The sequence below is a fragment of the Impatiens glandulifera genome, chromosome 4 (assembly GCF_907164915.1).
Source record: "Impatiens glandulifera chromosome 4, dImpGla2.1, whole genome shotgun sequence".
Taxonomy (NCBI): domain Eukaryota; kingdom Viridiplantae; phylum Streptophyta; class Magnoliopsida; order Ericales; family Balsaminaceae; genus Impatiens; species Impatiens glandulifera.
Window position 1 is genome coordinate 6,663,769 of NC_061865.1, and position 15,918 is coordinate 6,679,686.

Genomic DNA, 15,918 nt, shown 5'->3' on the forward strand with positions numbered 1-15,918 from the left:
TTCTCTTTATTTTTTTCTCATTTTATATGTTTATCTTGTCTCATAAGCAATGTCATGACTTGATTTTTACTGGTTATCTTTATAAGACTTTTTCTATTCATGACAAAATGAGATTTAATAATTTGTTTCTTTTTCAGAAAAAGTTAGTTGGGAAACATAATAACTCTAATAATAATAAAATGTTACGAATTGCACTCAGTCGATGTCGCTCTACTATTGTCAAATGGCAGATCGTTTTGACATCGAACTATATGATGCCCATTGCTAGAATGATAAGGTTCGAAAAACAATTGCTCTTTTTTTTGGTACTTTCTTGTAAAAACTACGATAAGGTAAGTCGCACATTTGAATATGTGGCTCCAAAAAAACAAAAAGAAAAGGAAAGAAAAACCGTCAAAGAACAGTGAACTATTGGTCATCATATATTGACATACTTCTACACTACTCAAAGTATACATAACATTACATTAAACTAAACTTTCATAGTCTTTTCATTTGCTTCTCCAGGCTTTCTTTTTTCTTTCCCACTGCAATACTGCCTTTCTTTCAAATTTCTGTCTTCTATACCTTTCACGATTCTTAAGCCAACTTGAATAATCCTTTCCTTTCTTGCATTCTACAAAATCAGCTAAATCATCAAAATCATCTGGTCTTCTGTCATTTCCCATAGTGCAATTCAGGTAAATATCCCCCTTGCAGGTTGTCTCCGAAAATTCTTCTTCAATGCAAACAGAACCATTTGAACTGTCTTTGTTTGGGGTGACATCTAACGGAGTTCCCTTTAAATTCACATCCTCACTCGTACTGCAACCTGAAGATCGTGATCTGCAAAAAATACCAAAATGATATAAACTCAACAAGGGAGAGCACATGCATTCTTTTCAAACTTCTAATGCTTTATCTCATCAATCATGTTAATAAATGAACAGTCCTTCTGGTAGTGATCATACACAATTGATTGAAATATATATATTTTAGAAAATAAGCTCATTTTGCGTCCTGAAATTGCATTAAAGGCTCGTTTCATGAACTTTCATCGGGCTCGATTTGTTTTACCAACTAATGTTTAGAATATTTAAACCAGTGATTGAGAATAAGGAGTTGAAAATATTATGTAGAGATGATTTATGAACTTAACCTAAGAAATGACAGCACAAAGTAATTGTAGGAAGCAAAACGAGCTTCTTTCATTCCAGGTGCTTTATGTGGAAATCAAACTCGAGACCTCAGGGGGTGGCAACCCATTTAGTCCAAGCCTCTTATATGAGCTAACCATTGTCATTCCACTAATAACTTTCCAAATAGATTGTTGGATATAAATCATCAATCACATACCTTAAGCAAAGTTTTTGTATCTTCAAGAATTTTGAGGCAATAACGAGACTAGATGAATGATCTACACCAATCTGCATTGTGAGATTTTCTTAAAAAATGAAGATCAAGCCAAAACCTCAAGTATAAGAAAAAGTACAAGTTCTTGCGGATAATACTCACCTCAATGTTCTCACGAGACTGTCCATGCGCACTATCATTAATAAATGGTTGCAAACCAAGTAAGCCCCCTTCTTCAAAAACAAATAGATTAAGCAAAGCTGCGATCATCGATATGCATCCCTTCACTAAGAAATCAAGCGACTTATCGAAGCTCAAAGAGAGCAAACCATAAAAATGAACAAACATCATCTTCGATTCCATGTCGTTTAGTAGCTTTTCATTTGTTGAACAAATTCCGAGTTTTCCGAAACACTGTATAACCTTCAAGAGATTTCGAGAAGTCACCATGGTCCTAAATTGCACTAGATACTGCAAAACTTGCGAAAACGAACTGCTCACAAAGTCCAAAGATGAAGCAAGAAGATACATGTCTTGAGGTATGTCATTATCGACATCTATAGACATATAATCCACCTTAACAGCAGATGCATTATGTATCAGTTGAGATAAAACCGATATTATCTCATCTTTATAATGCATGTTAAGAACCAAATGACTACTCTCCTTCACGTATGCAATGGACGAAGCAAGAAGATCGGATTTTGTCCTCGAGAATGTCTTTTGCAGGTTTAATCTCCAATAATTGTCTAAATTTCCTATTACATTGTCAATTCTGTCTCGTGTTACTGGCTTAATACAAGACAAGTAGTCGGATGACTGTCGATTAGGGTTGCATTTAGGAATGGAAGAAAAGTTCTTGCTGTAGACTGTAACAGCCATATCAAATATTGAAAGGTATATTTCTGGATGAACACAATTTAAACCTTGTCTGATACGAATTGCTTGAGAAGCTAAAGAAACAATATATGCCTGAAAAAGTTTTGGAGCAGAAAACAGGACCGGATTAAGAATCAACGATCCAACAGCAGTCAGACTCAGTTCACTCATTTTCGTATCGAATAATTTCTCAATGAAGGTTTTGAATGCTTGTTCATGAGAAAACGAAGCACAAAACTGTTCAGAGATCAGTTCCATTACTATTCCAGCATTATCATAGCTCCATCCCTTCTTGAAAGCTGAATCGGCCAACTTAAAGTATTCCCTCAGTCGACTACTAACTGAAAGCTCATCTACAAAAACCTGAATCATATTCCAATATCCATTTGTTTAAATCTTGAAGCTAGAGAATCCAAATTCAACATAAATAAAGTAAACATATCAATTAACCTCGAGGATCGTACACAAAAGGGGAACTAGCTCATCAGAAGGCTCTAACGAATGCAAAGAATCAACTAATCGTTTAAGCATATCGAAAAGAACCCGACTATGAGACATAAGTTTATGTTGATCCTTCTCAAAAAAGCTCAGCAAGATCATATAGCAACGAAGAAGAAGCTTCAGTATTTCAACACAAGCCAAGGTAGTTGCTTTATCTGAATCATTCCTTAAGGAATCAGGAGATGAAATAGACATAATCTGGTTGAACATCTTAGAAACTTCTTCAGACAATACATCCGAGATAAAGCTTATATCTTCAAATGACACTTTATGGTAAGGATCAACATTTAACAACCAGCAAGTTGAAGCAGTTTCAGATATTGGGTCATGCTCTGGAACACTTGAAGAAAATTGTATAAGCAAAGAATAGAACTTTTTTAGGAGATTCGATTTAAGACCCTGAAAGGTAAAATGGTGAATTGGTTCAATGGGTTGTCAATCATGAAAAGGAAAACATAGAGAAGTTGAGTTGATAAAAGATATACCTCTGTCGATCGAAGAGCATAGAGTAGAATCTTGGGCAAATCAGAAGAAGGGTTTGTATATGGGGATTTGTTAAGAGGAGGAACCCAGTTCATATCTTTCATGGCAGTGAGATTGAAGCTAGAAGAAGAAAAACCCTAAATTTAAAACCCTTCTTCCTTCACATTCACCGGATGTATCGGCTGGCGGTTGAATCGCCGGCGAATCTACGGTGGTCCGGGGAGTCGTGGGTAGGCAAAACCTTGATATTCGTTTGGTTTATTATTATATAAAATATTTTTCTTATTTCATATATGTGCATAATTCAAATTTCAAAAAAGAGTTAGAAATAATAGGGGTAAAAATAGTTTTACAAGTAATTATTTATTTATTTTAAAATTAAATTAATTTTTATTAATTTAAATAAATAATTATATATATAAACAAAATTTATAAATAATGAAAATAAAATCAATGTTAAATAATATAACACATTTTAATGATTAAAATAATAATAAAAAAAATTGAATAATTTTATCATTTTTTTCATGTGACTCACATAATTAAAAGTGATAAAAATAAAATAAGTCGGACAAACCAATTAAACGTTATCAAAAAGCTATTAAGAAGGGACAACACAAATTTGAAAATTTATGATTAATATGCAACAAACGACTCACTAACCATTAAAAGTATTATTTGGGTTATAAAAATTTAGGATAAAAATTCGACCCGGCTAAACAATATGACAAATCAAATAAAATACAAAAACTAACTCAAATCTTAATCATATAAATAAAAACAAGTCATAGGCCAAAAATATAATGACTTTTCAAGTTCTTGAAAAGTTAAAAAAAAAACTTATGCTAATTCTTTTAATTCTTGAATTCATTTGTTTATACCATAAAATTAGTCTCTCCCTAGTCAAATAATTTTAGGAGTTAAAGTTAGGTTTTATAAATAAATATATATGGTTTCTCCTCTTTAATAACTCTTATAGCATATTATGACTGAGGATTCTTGATGTTCGGGACCGATGGTAGAATTCAACACTCTAGCACAGCGGACATAGAATTAGAGAAGAATTCGAGGTTAGGGATGTTAGATTTATTGGACTAATATATATAAATAATGTGTTTGGGCTATTGTCTATTCAGAACACAATTGATAAAGTGATCCACTAAAGTATTTTGGTTATTGGGCTAAGTCATGTTTGGTTATTAGTATGGTACGATTTATTATGTGTAGAAACCGTCAATTTATTTATTATTTATGATGGTTAAATAATAAATAAATAAATAAATAAATATAAAAGGGTTGTGGTTCCCCGATTCACAAGTAGCCAGTTTTCATTTTCTTATTAACCTCCATCGTAAGAGAGAAGAAGGGAGAAAACCGTTTGTAGAATTGGAAGAGCAAACCCAAACTCAAAGATCTTCATCATGAATTCAGGTACGCTTCCGCTTGTTTAATCAACTTATGGACATAGAGAAATTTATGTATTAGGATTGTGATTCATCTATGTTAGATATTATCGATCTATACGATTATAGATTAAAGTCTGAAAGAAAAGAAATCTAATATGTATTTGTTTAGAATCATGAATTTAGGACTAAAGAAAATTCCTACAATTGGTATCAGAGCCAATCTCTATGTTAGTTTGTTGATATTAAGATTTTTTTTTTATGATATCATATTATGATTAAATCATGAATTAAGATATCTAGTAAAGATGATGTGCAAGAAAAATAGAGATTGAAGCAAGATCGGACTGAAAGTGCTCATTTGGCTTCAGGAAGTAATTTCAGAGATAAAAAGAATAAAAGGAAGAACCCTAAAGAAGCTGCAGGTTGTCCCGTGCAAAAGAAACAACAAACTAAAGAAAATGAGGAATTTAGTTGTTTCTTTTCTCGGCAATCCACACACTTGAAGAGGGACTGCACTAAATATCACGCATGGCGTGCAAAGAAAGGTGAATCTCTTACTTTAGTTTGCTCTGAGGTTAATTTAACTTCAGTACCGAGTCACACTTGGTGGGTAGATTCTGGTGCTACTACCCACATTAGTGTTTCTATGCAGGGTTGCCTGAGCTGCCGAAAGCCAAGTGATGATGAAAGATTCATTTTTGTGGGCAATGGCAAATCAGTTGAAGTTGAGGCTATTGGGAATTTTAGATTATTATTAAGAACTGGTTTTTATTTGGATTTGAAAGACACTTTTGTTGTACCGTCTTTTAGACGGAATTTGGTTTCTATTTCCGTTTTGGACAAATTTGGCTATTATTGTTCATTTGAAAATGGTCAGTTTAGTCTTTCTTTAAATTCAAATATTATTGCAAATGGTTCTTTGTCAGTTTATGATAATCTATATTTACTTGATACAATTACCTCATATAATGAAACTTTGCATACAAGTCATCGCGGTACTAAAAGAAAATTAACAACTGAAAATTCTGCATCAATTTGGCACAAGCGTTTAGGTCATATATCTAAACACAGAATTGAAAGGCTTGTAAATGATGGAATTCTTGATTCTCTTGATTTTTCCAATTTTGAGGTTTGTATTGGATGTATTAAGGGAAAGCAAACAAACGTAAGGAAATTGGGTGCCAACAGAACTACAAACGTCTTAGAACTCATTCATACTGATATTTGTGGGTCATTCCCTACGGCTTCTTGGAATGGTCAACGATATTTTATTTTGTTCATAGATGATTATTCAAGATATGGCTACCTTTATCTCATTAGTGAGAAGTCCCAAGCACTGGACGTGTTTAAGGCATACAAAGCTGAAGTAGAAAATCAGCTTGGTAAAAGAATTAAAGTTATCAGATCTGACCGTGGTGGTGAATACTATGGTCGATATGATGGATCAGGAGAACAACGTCCAGGACCATTTGCTAAATTCCTAGAGGAATGTGGAATTGTACCTCAATACACTATGCCAGGTTCTCCTCACATGAATGGTGTATCTGAGAGACGAAACAGAACTCTTAAAGATATGGTAAGAAGCATGATTTCTCATTCTACTTTACCGGAATCTCTCTGGGGAGAAGCAATAAAGACTGCAGCATATATTCTCAATAGAGTTCCAACTAAAGCAACAACTAAAACTCCTTATGAGCTTTGGACCGGTAAAAAGCCAGTCCTAAAGCATTTTCATATTTGGGGATGTCCAGCAGAAGCAAGGCCTTATAAGCCTCATGAAAAGAAATTGGACTCCAAAACAGTTAGTTGTTACTTTATTGGATATTCTGAGAAATCAAGGGGTTATAAGTTTTTTGTTCCCACGAACAGAACTATTTTTGAGACGGGAAATGCAGTGTTCTTTGAGGATATTGAGTTTGAGGGGAGAAATACTAAGGAATTTGTATTTGAAGAGGAATTTGTTCAAATTCCTATAATTGCTACTGATGATAATCATGAATTTATTTATGATATTAATCAAGAAGCAATTCCAGAACTTCAAGACAATAATACAAATCTTCCCATTGAAAATGAGGTAAACATTCCTGAAGAACAAACTCAACAACCTCAAGAACAAATGCCATTACGGAGATCCATGAGAGAAAGGAGAAATGCTATTTCGGATGACTATATTGTATTTCTCCAAGAACATGAGGATAGCGTTGAAATGATGGAAGATGATCTTATCAACTTACATCAAGCAATGCATAGTTCTAATTCTCATAAATGGATTATTGCCATGAATGAAGAAATTAAGTCTATGGAAGACAATGACGTTTGGGATCTAGTCTCATTACCTGAAGGTGCGAAACCTATTGGTTGTAAATGGATATTTAAAACCAAAAAGGATTCAAAGGGTGATGTAGAAAGATATAAGGCACGTCTTGTTGCAAATGGTTTCACTCAGAGGGAAGGTATTGATTTTACAGAAATCTTTTCCCCTGTTTCGACAAAGGACTCTTTTAGGACGATCATGGCATTAGTGGCGCATTTTGATCTTGAGCTACACCAAATGGATGTTAAGACTGCGTTTCTAAATGGAAACATTGATGAAACAATTTTTATGAACCAACCAGAAAATTTTGTGGTGGGAGATCCAAACAAAATGGTTTGTAAACTAAAGAAATCCATATATGGTCTCAAGCAAGCTTCTCGTCAATGGTATCACAAATTTCATGAAATTATTATCTCGTTTGGTTTTGAGGGTAATTTAATTGATGATTGTGTATACCGCAAATTTAGTGGGAGCAGACATATTTTTCTGATTTTATATGTTGATGATATATTGCTCGCTAGCAATGATACAGGCTTACTGCATGAAACTAAAAGATTTCTTTCAACTAAGTTTGAAATGAAAGATCTTGGTGATGCCTCTTTTGTATTAGGAATTCAGATACATCGAGATCGTTCTCGAGGTATACTTGGATTGTCACAAAAGAGTTACATTGAAAATGTACTAAAGAGATATGGCATGCAGGATTGTAAATCGGGAAACACCCCCGTTGTTAAAGGAGACAAATTTTGTCTTCAACAATGTCCTAAGAATGATCTTGAAGTTAAAGAAATGCAGAAAATTCCTTATGCATCTGCAGTAGGAAGTTTGATGTATGCACAAGTCTGTACTCGACCAGATTTGGCATACATTGTCGGAATGTTAGGCAGATATCTGAGTAACCCTGGTATGGATCACTGGGTAGCAGTCAAGCGGGTTATGCGTTATTTGAAAAGAACTAAAGACTACATTCTCACATATAAGAAATCGGACCAACTGGAGATCGTTGGATATTCAGATTCGGATTTTGCTGGATGCCAAGACAGTCGGAGATCCACTTCAGGTTATATCTTCATGCTTGCTGGAGGAGCAATCTCATGGAAAAGTGTTAAACAAACACTCATTGCTTCTTCCACTATGGCCGCTGAATTTATAGCATGTCATGAGGCATCCAATCATGGAATGTGGCTGCGGAATTTTGTCACTGGGCTAAAGATTGTGAAAGGAATTGAAAGACCACTAAAGTTATTCTGTGACAATAAATCAGCAGTCATGTATTCGAACAACAATAGGAGTTCAACTAAGTCAAAGCACATTGACATCAAGTTCCTAGTTGTTAAAGAAAGAGTTCAGAGTGGTCATTTATATATAGAACATATTGGTACAAACTCTATGATTGCGGATCCGCTAACTAAGGGATTACCACCCAAGGTCTTTTTGGAGCATACTGCTCAAATGAGTGTTATGTTATTTGAAGATATTCAGATTTAGTGGGAGTTTGTTTCTATATATATGTATGTTATAAAGACTTATTGATTACTGCAGTTTATGGATAATAAAGAATTTTGTTACACTCTGTTTATAGAAAATTTTGATCTCATTAGGGACCAGTTAGAAGTTGACATGTTGGATCACACTGGATGTCATTTCTATGCTACACATCCGTACTATGATCTATGTCATTTAATTATATTGATATCCGTGATCATTGATGGGTTGAATTACGAACTAATGTAATTAAACCGCTTTGGTTCAATGTTGATATGATTAATGGACGAGATTGATTTGGAGTGACTTTAAATTATGATAGCCACATTATTTGCGCATAAAGATGAACACATGTAATTATATATATTATCCAAGTGGGAGATTGTTAGATTTATTGGACTAATATATATAAATAATGTGTTTGGGCTATTGTCTATTCAGAACTCAATTGATAAAGTGATCCACTAAAGTATTTTGGTTATTGGGCTAAGTCATGTTTGGTTATTAGTATGGTACGATTTATTATGTGTAGAAACCGTCAATTTATTTATTATTTATGATGGTTAAATAATAAATAAATAAATAAATAAATAAATATAAAATGGTTGTGGTTCCCCGATTCACAAGTAGCCAGTTTTCATTTTCTTATTAACCTCCATCGTAAGAGAGAAGAAGGGAGAAAACCGCTTGTAGAATTGGAAGAGCAAACCCAAACTCAAAGATCTTCATCATGAATTCAGGTACGCTTCCGCTTGTTTAATCAACTTATGGACATAGAGAAATTTATGTATTAGGATTGTGATTCATCTATGTTAGATATTATCGATCTATAAGATTATAGATTAAAGCCTGAAAGAAAAGAAATCTAATATGTATTTGTTTAGAATCATGAATTTAGGACTAAAGAAAATTCCTACAAGGGAGAGAAGAGCCGAAGGGAGGAGAGAAATACCACTAGATTACACCTAGCGGTCCAAGAAGGGGAAGGAGGGCCGAGAGATAACTTAAACACCAAGTTCCAAAATATTCAATTCATAGCCCCAAAAAGTGGGGTGGGCATCACCATTTAAAGAGGTTGGTTTGCCCAAGAATATTTGGTTACAAAAAACTTTCAAAATAACATAATTCAGTTCAAGAGAAATAAGAGAGAAAGTAAACAAAATAGAATTATTCCTTAAAAAACATAAACTGGACCATATGGACACTTGGGCCGAGAGACGGATGCATAAAATATTTTAGGACCGAGGTTTTTGATGAGAAGACCGTAACACATACACTTTTATTTTTATTTATTTTGATAAGGGTTATATGTCTTAATCACATTCACTAATTTTGATTCCTCAAGTTTTGTAAATATTCTAATTATCTTCTCTATATTTTATTATTTAAAATGATCTAATTTGTTTAAGTGTTATATGACTTAATTTGAACCAAAAAACATCGTTATTTATTAAAATTTAAATATAAGATCAAATTTAGGATTTTGAGATATTAAAATATGATATATTAAGATATGTACAGATAAATTATTAGAGATATATCAACTTGATTTCTTTATTTTTATTTAATAAAATAAATTGTTTGAAATTATTATTGTATATTTTTATAGTGATTAATTAGTTTATTAAGGTATGGATATAAATATGAATTATTTGATGCATATTATATCAATTGGTTGCATTTGAGTGTGAAGTAGGGTTTGGATATTGTAACTTGTAAGTGTAAGTCTTATTTCAGAAAAAATATTATATTTGTTTTTTTCTTTTACACTATTTCTTTAATTTTTACCAATTGAACTATTTGATAAATTTATTTTTAAATCTATTTATGGTTTATAATTAAGTGGGGTAGTTTTAGAAAGAATAAAAAAATATTATTCATTCTCAAATTTATACATTAACCTTTTCTTTTAACTCATTTTATTATATGGCCAAAAAAACAAAAAAAAAAATGTTACAAAAGTTTGCTTAATATCACATATTTATTTACTTCTCTTTATATCTGTTTAATAAATGAAGAAAATATGAAAAACATAAATAAATTGTTATTTGAAAAGTGTCATTTCAAAATTGTTTCCACCACAAATGACATAAAATGTGAGTAGCTGTCTTTTGCAAGATTAATATTAGCCTAAGAACTTTTAATTTCACCACAAATATCAAATTACATGGAAGTTCTCATTAAATTTAGAGATTTATATGCCAAACAATATTTTAATATTTTAACATACACTACACACTCTTGTTTAAATAAAGACCTTTATGTGAAAATAATTGTCTAACCAAGCAAAAATCTCGAGTATCCTCCTTAAGACGCCTTAAATTGAAATGAATAGCCATAACTATAAGGTATTCTTAACTTCGTCAATAGAGTAAACTTTGAAATTCAACAATTAACAAATAAATGCAAACTACTTACTAATTAAACAATTAATAATTTCAGATCTATCCAAACTGGATTTGCTAAAAATAAATGTCTTGTTTAAAAGCCAAAACTTGTATTACAGAATGAACATAAAAAATATCTTGCAAAATTGTTTTCTCTAAGAACCTTTGTCCAGATACCCTAGTAAGTGGTATCAAATATAACACAAAATCTGGTAGAATCAATCAATTTGTTCTCTTCTGTTTCCTAGATTTGTTCTTATTATTAAACTTACCTTTTCTTTTCAATGATTTGCCACCCGAGGACGATTTCTGCTCCTTTTTCTGTGATTTCCGTTTCTCTGTCTGTTCCTCAAAGTTATCCTCCTCCGAAATATTATCTTCATCATCATTCATAACATCCTCATCCTCGTCGTCTGAACTTAGGATCAAATCCTCAACAATGTCAACATCCACAGCTGTTTTCTTTCCAGATTGTTTCTTTTTCTTCTGTTTCTCCTCTTTGGGAGGAGCTGTCTCATCATCCTTCTTAGTCCTTTGTTAAAAAAAATAAAAATAAACATTAAGCCACATGAACAACAATTACATTATGAAAAGTTGGGAGGAGGAGGATGATGATCATACTTAGGGTTATTTTTTGGTAACCAAGTTGAGCTAAAGACGGAATTGCCATCATCGGTTTCAAGCTCTTCATCAGTTTCCCTTATCTTGTTTCCAAAACTAGAAGATTGGGTGCCCATAACGATGCTAACAATCAAAATATTTGTTGTTAGAATTTCATAATGACCATTTAGAGAGTAAACTAGAATGAATCAAATCAGAAACCTGGATTCTGTCTGAGAGTCACGCCTTTCTTGAGCTCTTTCCCGAAGGGTTACAACATACTGCGACAGAGGGCTAACTCCAGACTTCTTTTCATCCTGTATATAATATTTTAGAATTGTGATTTTTCTATTATTTAAGCCTTGGCAAATGAGATAATAAACAACCATTTGAAATGCATAATACGCCAATTCTAATCCAAATGAGGAACAGGTTTAGGCTTATTCTTAAAAAATCGACATATATGAGATTAAGACATTGGGCTGTTCTGTTATCATATTTGTATGTGGATCGTCGTGATACGAAAAAAATCCACATTGTCAAAAATCACCAAAACATAATTTGCTCATGTCCAAAGAAAGGATCTGAAATCTGATATACTAATGAAACAAAAAATTACACTATATTTGGATCTAGAACCGTAAAAAAAAATTATATAGCAATTTTGTTTTTTTTTGGTATAACAGCGTAGTTGGCTAGATCACAAGCTAGATTTTTTTTGATAGATTTTGTATTTGGAAATGGGTAAATCATGAACTTAGTACCTCAAGAAAAGATGTAGCTGCAACATCATTTAGCATAAATTTAACCGATGCTCTCTTTTGGTTGGTATATTCAATACTGGCCTCAATCTGCAAAAACATACAAGTCTTAAATTCAGTTTCTTTCAATGATGCCATGAAGCACCACAAATTTGCACAAGACTTTATATAAAGCACATCTACAAAGAAGTAACATATACTATATGGATCATTATGATAGATGTTCGTTTACCTCTTGTACAAGTTGCTTCATTTCTCGACGAAACCTCTCAACTTTTGTAGATTTACAGAAGTTACGAAGCCGCACAACAGGAATGAAGGATAACTCAAAGAATGCAACTGAATAACTCCATTGAGCTAAATGTTCAGCTACTTCTTCAATCACAGAAAAAACACATGCTTCTTGAAACGACCGTGTCTTGAGCATAGGTTTGCTTACCTGACCAACAAGAGAAGTTCAAACTAATTTAGGCTATGATTGGTTTGGTTGGATCGTTTGTTTGATGACTTCAAATAAGGAATTGAAATTATAATTACAATACCAATCGAGTCAAATTACCTTCAGTACGGCTTGTAAATCAACCGCTTTACCCACCCCTCCAGTTGGGGGTCTATTCAGTTCTTTCATCTCCAGCATGTCTATGAGGAGGAGAGAAACAGGTAAAAATGTACCTATTGAAGCAGCTATTCGGTTGAGCATCCTGATACATCGCAATCTAAGAGGGAAATACCGTGCAGTGGGAACCAAACGGGCTACCCCACAAATTATTTGTGTTAGGGGATAAGCTAGTGGCTTAAAATCTGCTTGTGACCCATATGCACAGATGGCTCCAGTCCATAGTTCAAGGCAATTAATGTACTTCCATTCGTAAACCTTCCGAAAGGCTTCCTACAAAGCAATGCATAAAATCAGTTTGATTAGACTAGGAGCTTATTTGATCTTGGGGCGTTTGAGTTTTCACAAAATAATCATTTATCTTATTAAATACAAAAGGCTATTTTAGTAATGTAAACCAAATAATCCACTTTTTCATCAATCAAGATCACACCTATTTTTTTCCATATAACCCCAGATCAAACAAGCTCTATGGATTTTTCCCTAGAGTTCAATCAAAGTGCTTTTAGTAGGAATCTTGAGATCTCAACTCTTTCCACTTGAACTGCTCTGAGTGAGTGAAATGAGAGTTACCAAGTTCTTGTCCAGTCCAGATAAAGAGAAGTAAACTTGCTATCGGATAAAAAAAACTTATTCAAAGCTTCAAATCATGGAGAGATTCTTTTATTACAACATATATATATATATATATATATATATATATTAGTTTATTATAAACGGCGTTGAAAAGTTGCTTCAAATCATGGAGAGATTCTTTTGATCTATTAACAAAAGGACTAAGTTTTTGAACATTAGTAACCATGATAAGTATCATACCTTTGTTTTCATTGTGAGCGCCTCACGCAAGATCATCCCTAGTTGCCTGATGAAAACAAAAGCATGTTGATATGCATCCTGAATATCCACTCCAAGGAGCTCATTTACACAATTTCCAAGAAATTGGATGTGTGCTAGTTTTGTAGCATTCACAAATTGGCAGCTCATTACGTAAGCCTTGTATATCCCTTTGATACACTCATTTGAACAATCCGAGCCAAGTTGGATACATAAATCTCGTAAAAATAGAAATGAGACAATCGGTAATGCACCTCCTCCTGTACCCCAGAAGTGTAGGAGAACCTTCAAAAACAAATCCATCCACATTAAAGATTTTTAATCAAAGAATATTAAAAAAAAATATTAAAGAGTGTCGAAAATCAAGCAAGTACCTTGATGTATTTCCTAAGAAAGGCAGGAAAAGCCGCCAAAAACACAGATGAACATCTCAAACGTTTCAGGGTGAATGCTATCATTTCTGTATCAGTCATTTGATTCAACACGTGTAGAGCATTTCCAAGGTAAGATTTCACCAAATGATTGTAATTCTTCCACACCTTAGTGTTCACAAGGGTTGATATTGCCTCCTTGTTACCACCAGTAGGTTGGAATTTAAAAAGTCCTCTTATAATACCATCCATTTCACTAAAAACAACTATCATTATTTTATTGAATACACTACTAGTCATAGTGTTAAACTTTGGCATAGAATTATCAGCACTATCATCACCATAATGGCAGGCCAAACGGAAAGCTTTCATAAGTGAACGAACTGCTCCTAAACTTTTGTTTTCTTTGATTGACTTACACCAAGAATCAACCATTTCACTTGTTATAACATTTGTAGATGATTTTTTCCCCTTTTCCACTTTAGGTTCATCTGCATCAGTTTCTTCATCTTGTGTTTCATAGTCTTCATCATCTTCCTCAACATCCTCATCCTACAAAAAAATCCCTATTTTAAACAAAAACTATGACAGTAAGGCAAAAGGGTAAAGTAATGATACAGAATAAACACCCACATCAATATCCTCACTGTCGAAATTAAGAAGCTCATTATCATGCTCTTTCAAAAACTCATAAAACTCCGGATCCTGCAAAAGGAAAAACACTTATTCAAGGTTGGAACTTCAATCAAATTAAGGAGAGGGTTAGAACTAAACCAAAATTTCTAACCTTTTCCTTAAGTCTTTCTAGTTGTTGTATATGCTCGCTTGCTTTCTCCGTAGAGTCAGTCATTGTTCTACCTGACTTACTTCCTTCTTCTATCATATCTTCAGCTTCGTCTTTTGATTTCAGAGCTGAAAATCCGTATTTCAACAAAATTCATATAAAAAAAAGGAAAATAACTCATGGGAAGCATACATGAGATTGAAAAGATGATCTTCAAACCTTTTCTTTTCGCTCCCATGGCGAATACGGCTGATGGTTTGAAGCTGCGGTGGCTATCGGAGAGAAAGTAAGTAAAAAGGGAGATGATGAAGAAGAAGAAAGAATTGGACTTTTAGGGTTTAAGCTTTAGGGCTTGTTTGGTTCGTCAAATTAAAATATAAAAAGATATAAGGATCGGGTTAAGATGAAATTAGGTCGGTCGACCCGCGGGTAAGGATCGGGTTAATCTGGGCTTGATTTGAGCTCATTTTTAAATGCGGGTTAGAATTTGAATGAAATCGTAATAGGTTTTTTAGCATTCTTTTGTTAGATGTCTATAGTTCTAATATGCATATATATATTTTAAATAAAATTTAGATATGTTTGATAACAATTCAGAAATTAGTAATGTTTGATAATTATTATTTTTATTTATTATTATTCTCTTTTTTTTTTTTTTTTTTGTAAGAACTGTTTGATAAAAGTTATTTAAAAAATGTTTATGAAAAAATAAATTATTTAGTTTTTAATTATTTTAATATTTTTATTTAAAATTTATAAAGTTAAAATAGATATAATTTAATTGATGAATTGAATGATTTGATAGTTGAAAAAAAATGATAGAATTGTTTTATTTTTGGATTTTTGTAAATTAAAAAAATAATTTGAGAAAAACATTGTTTCCATATAAATTTAGAATTTAATAAAATAAAGTATTTTAACATTTTAATTCATAAATGAAGTGACTTGATTTTTAGAATGATAGATATATCATAAATTTATTAATATTTTTTCATCAATTCAAAAATTAGTAATGTCTGATAATTATTAATTTATTTATTATTATTCTCTTTTTTTTTTAAACTTTATTTGATAAAAGTTATTTAAGAAATGTTTAATGAAAAAGTAAATTATTTAGTTTTTAATTATTTTAATATTTTTAATTTAAAATTTATAAAGTTAAAAT

General features: G+C 32.4%; 2 protein-coding genes across 2 annotated transcripts; both read right to left on the reverse strand.

Annotated features, from left to right (window-relative positions):
* Positions 1-242: 242 nt before the first annotated feature.
* Positions 243-3,439, reverse strand: LOC124934397. Its single transcript, XM_047474923.1, has 5 exons — positions 3,198-3,439; positions 2,662-3,111; positions 1,495-2,574; positions 1,336-1,406; positions 243-825 (listed from the first exon to the last, which is right to left on the reverse strand). The coding sequence occupies exons 1-5, from the start codon at positions 3,297-3,299 to the stop codon at positions 492-494; spliced, it is 2,037 nt and encodes a 678-aa protein (XP_047330879.1). The 5' UTR covers positions 3,300-3,439; the 3' UTR covers positions 243-491.
* Positions 3,440-10,858: 7,419 nt separating this feature from the next.
* Positions 10,859-15,112, reverse strand: LOC124936078 (nucleolar complex-associated protein 2). The gene is made up of 11 exons (XM_047476534.1): positions 14,973-15,112; positions 14,757-14,881; positions 14,603-14,674; positions 13,973-14,521; positions 13,581-13,883; positions 12,708-13,037; positions 12,381-12,587; positions 12,152-12,238; positions 11,610-11,704; positions 11,409-11,531; positions 10,859-11,319 (listed from the first exon to the last, which is right to left on the reverse strand). Exons 1-11 carry the CDS (start codon positions 14,989-14,991, stop codon positions 11,010-11,012), a joined length of 2,220 nt encoding a protein of 739 aa, XP_047332490.1. The 5' UTR covers positions 14,992-15,112; the 3' UTR covers positions 10,859-11,009.
* Between the last annotated feature and the right edge of the window lie 806 nt (positions 15,113-15,918).

What these genes read in the sequence shown, in the direction of transcription:
- LOC124936078 (XM_047476534.1), bottom strand. An exon ending in ATTTACAAGCCGTACTGAAG is followed by an intron (nt 12,588 to 12,707) that starts GTAATTTGACTC and finishes CTTGTTGGTCAG; the next exon opens with GTAAGCAAACCTATGCTCAA. An exon ending in TGAAGCAACTTGTACAAGAG is followed by an intron (nt 12,239 to 12,380) that starts GTAAACGAACAT and finishes ATGTTTTTGCAG; the next exon opens with ATTGAGGCCAGTATTGAATA.
- LOC124934397 (XM_047474923.1), bottom strand. Translation starts at nt 3,299, where the DNA reads ATGAAAGATATGAACTGGGTTCCTCCTCTTAACAAATCCCCATATACA. An exon ending in ATGCTCTTCGATCGACAGAG is followed by an intron (nt 3,112 to 3,197) that starts GTATATCTTTTA and finishes TTTACCTTTCAG; the next exon opens with GGTCTTAAATCGAATCTCCT. An exon ending in ATACAAAAACTTTGCTTAAG is followed by an intron (nt 826 to 1,335) that starts GTATGTGATTGA and finishes TATTTTTTGCAG; the next exon opens with ATCACGATCTTCAGGTTGCA.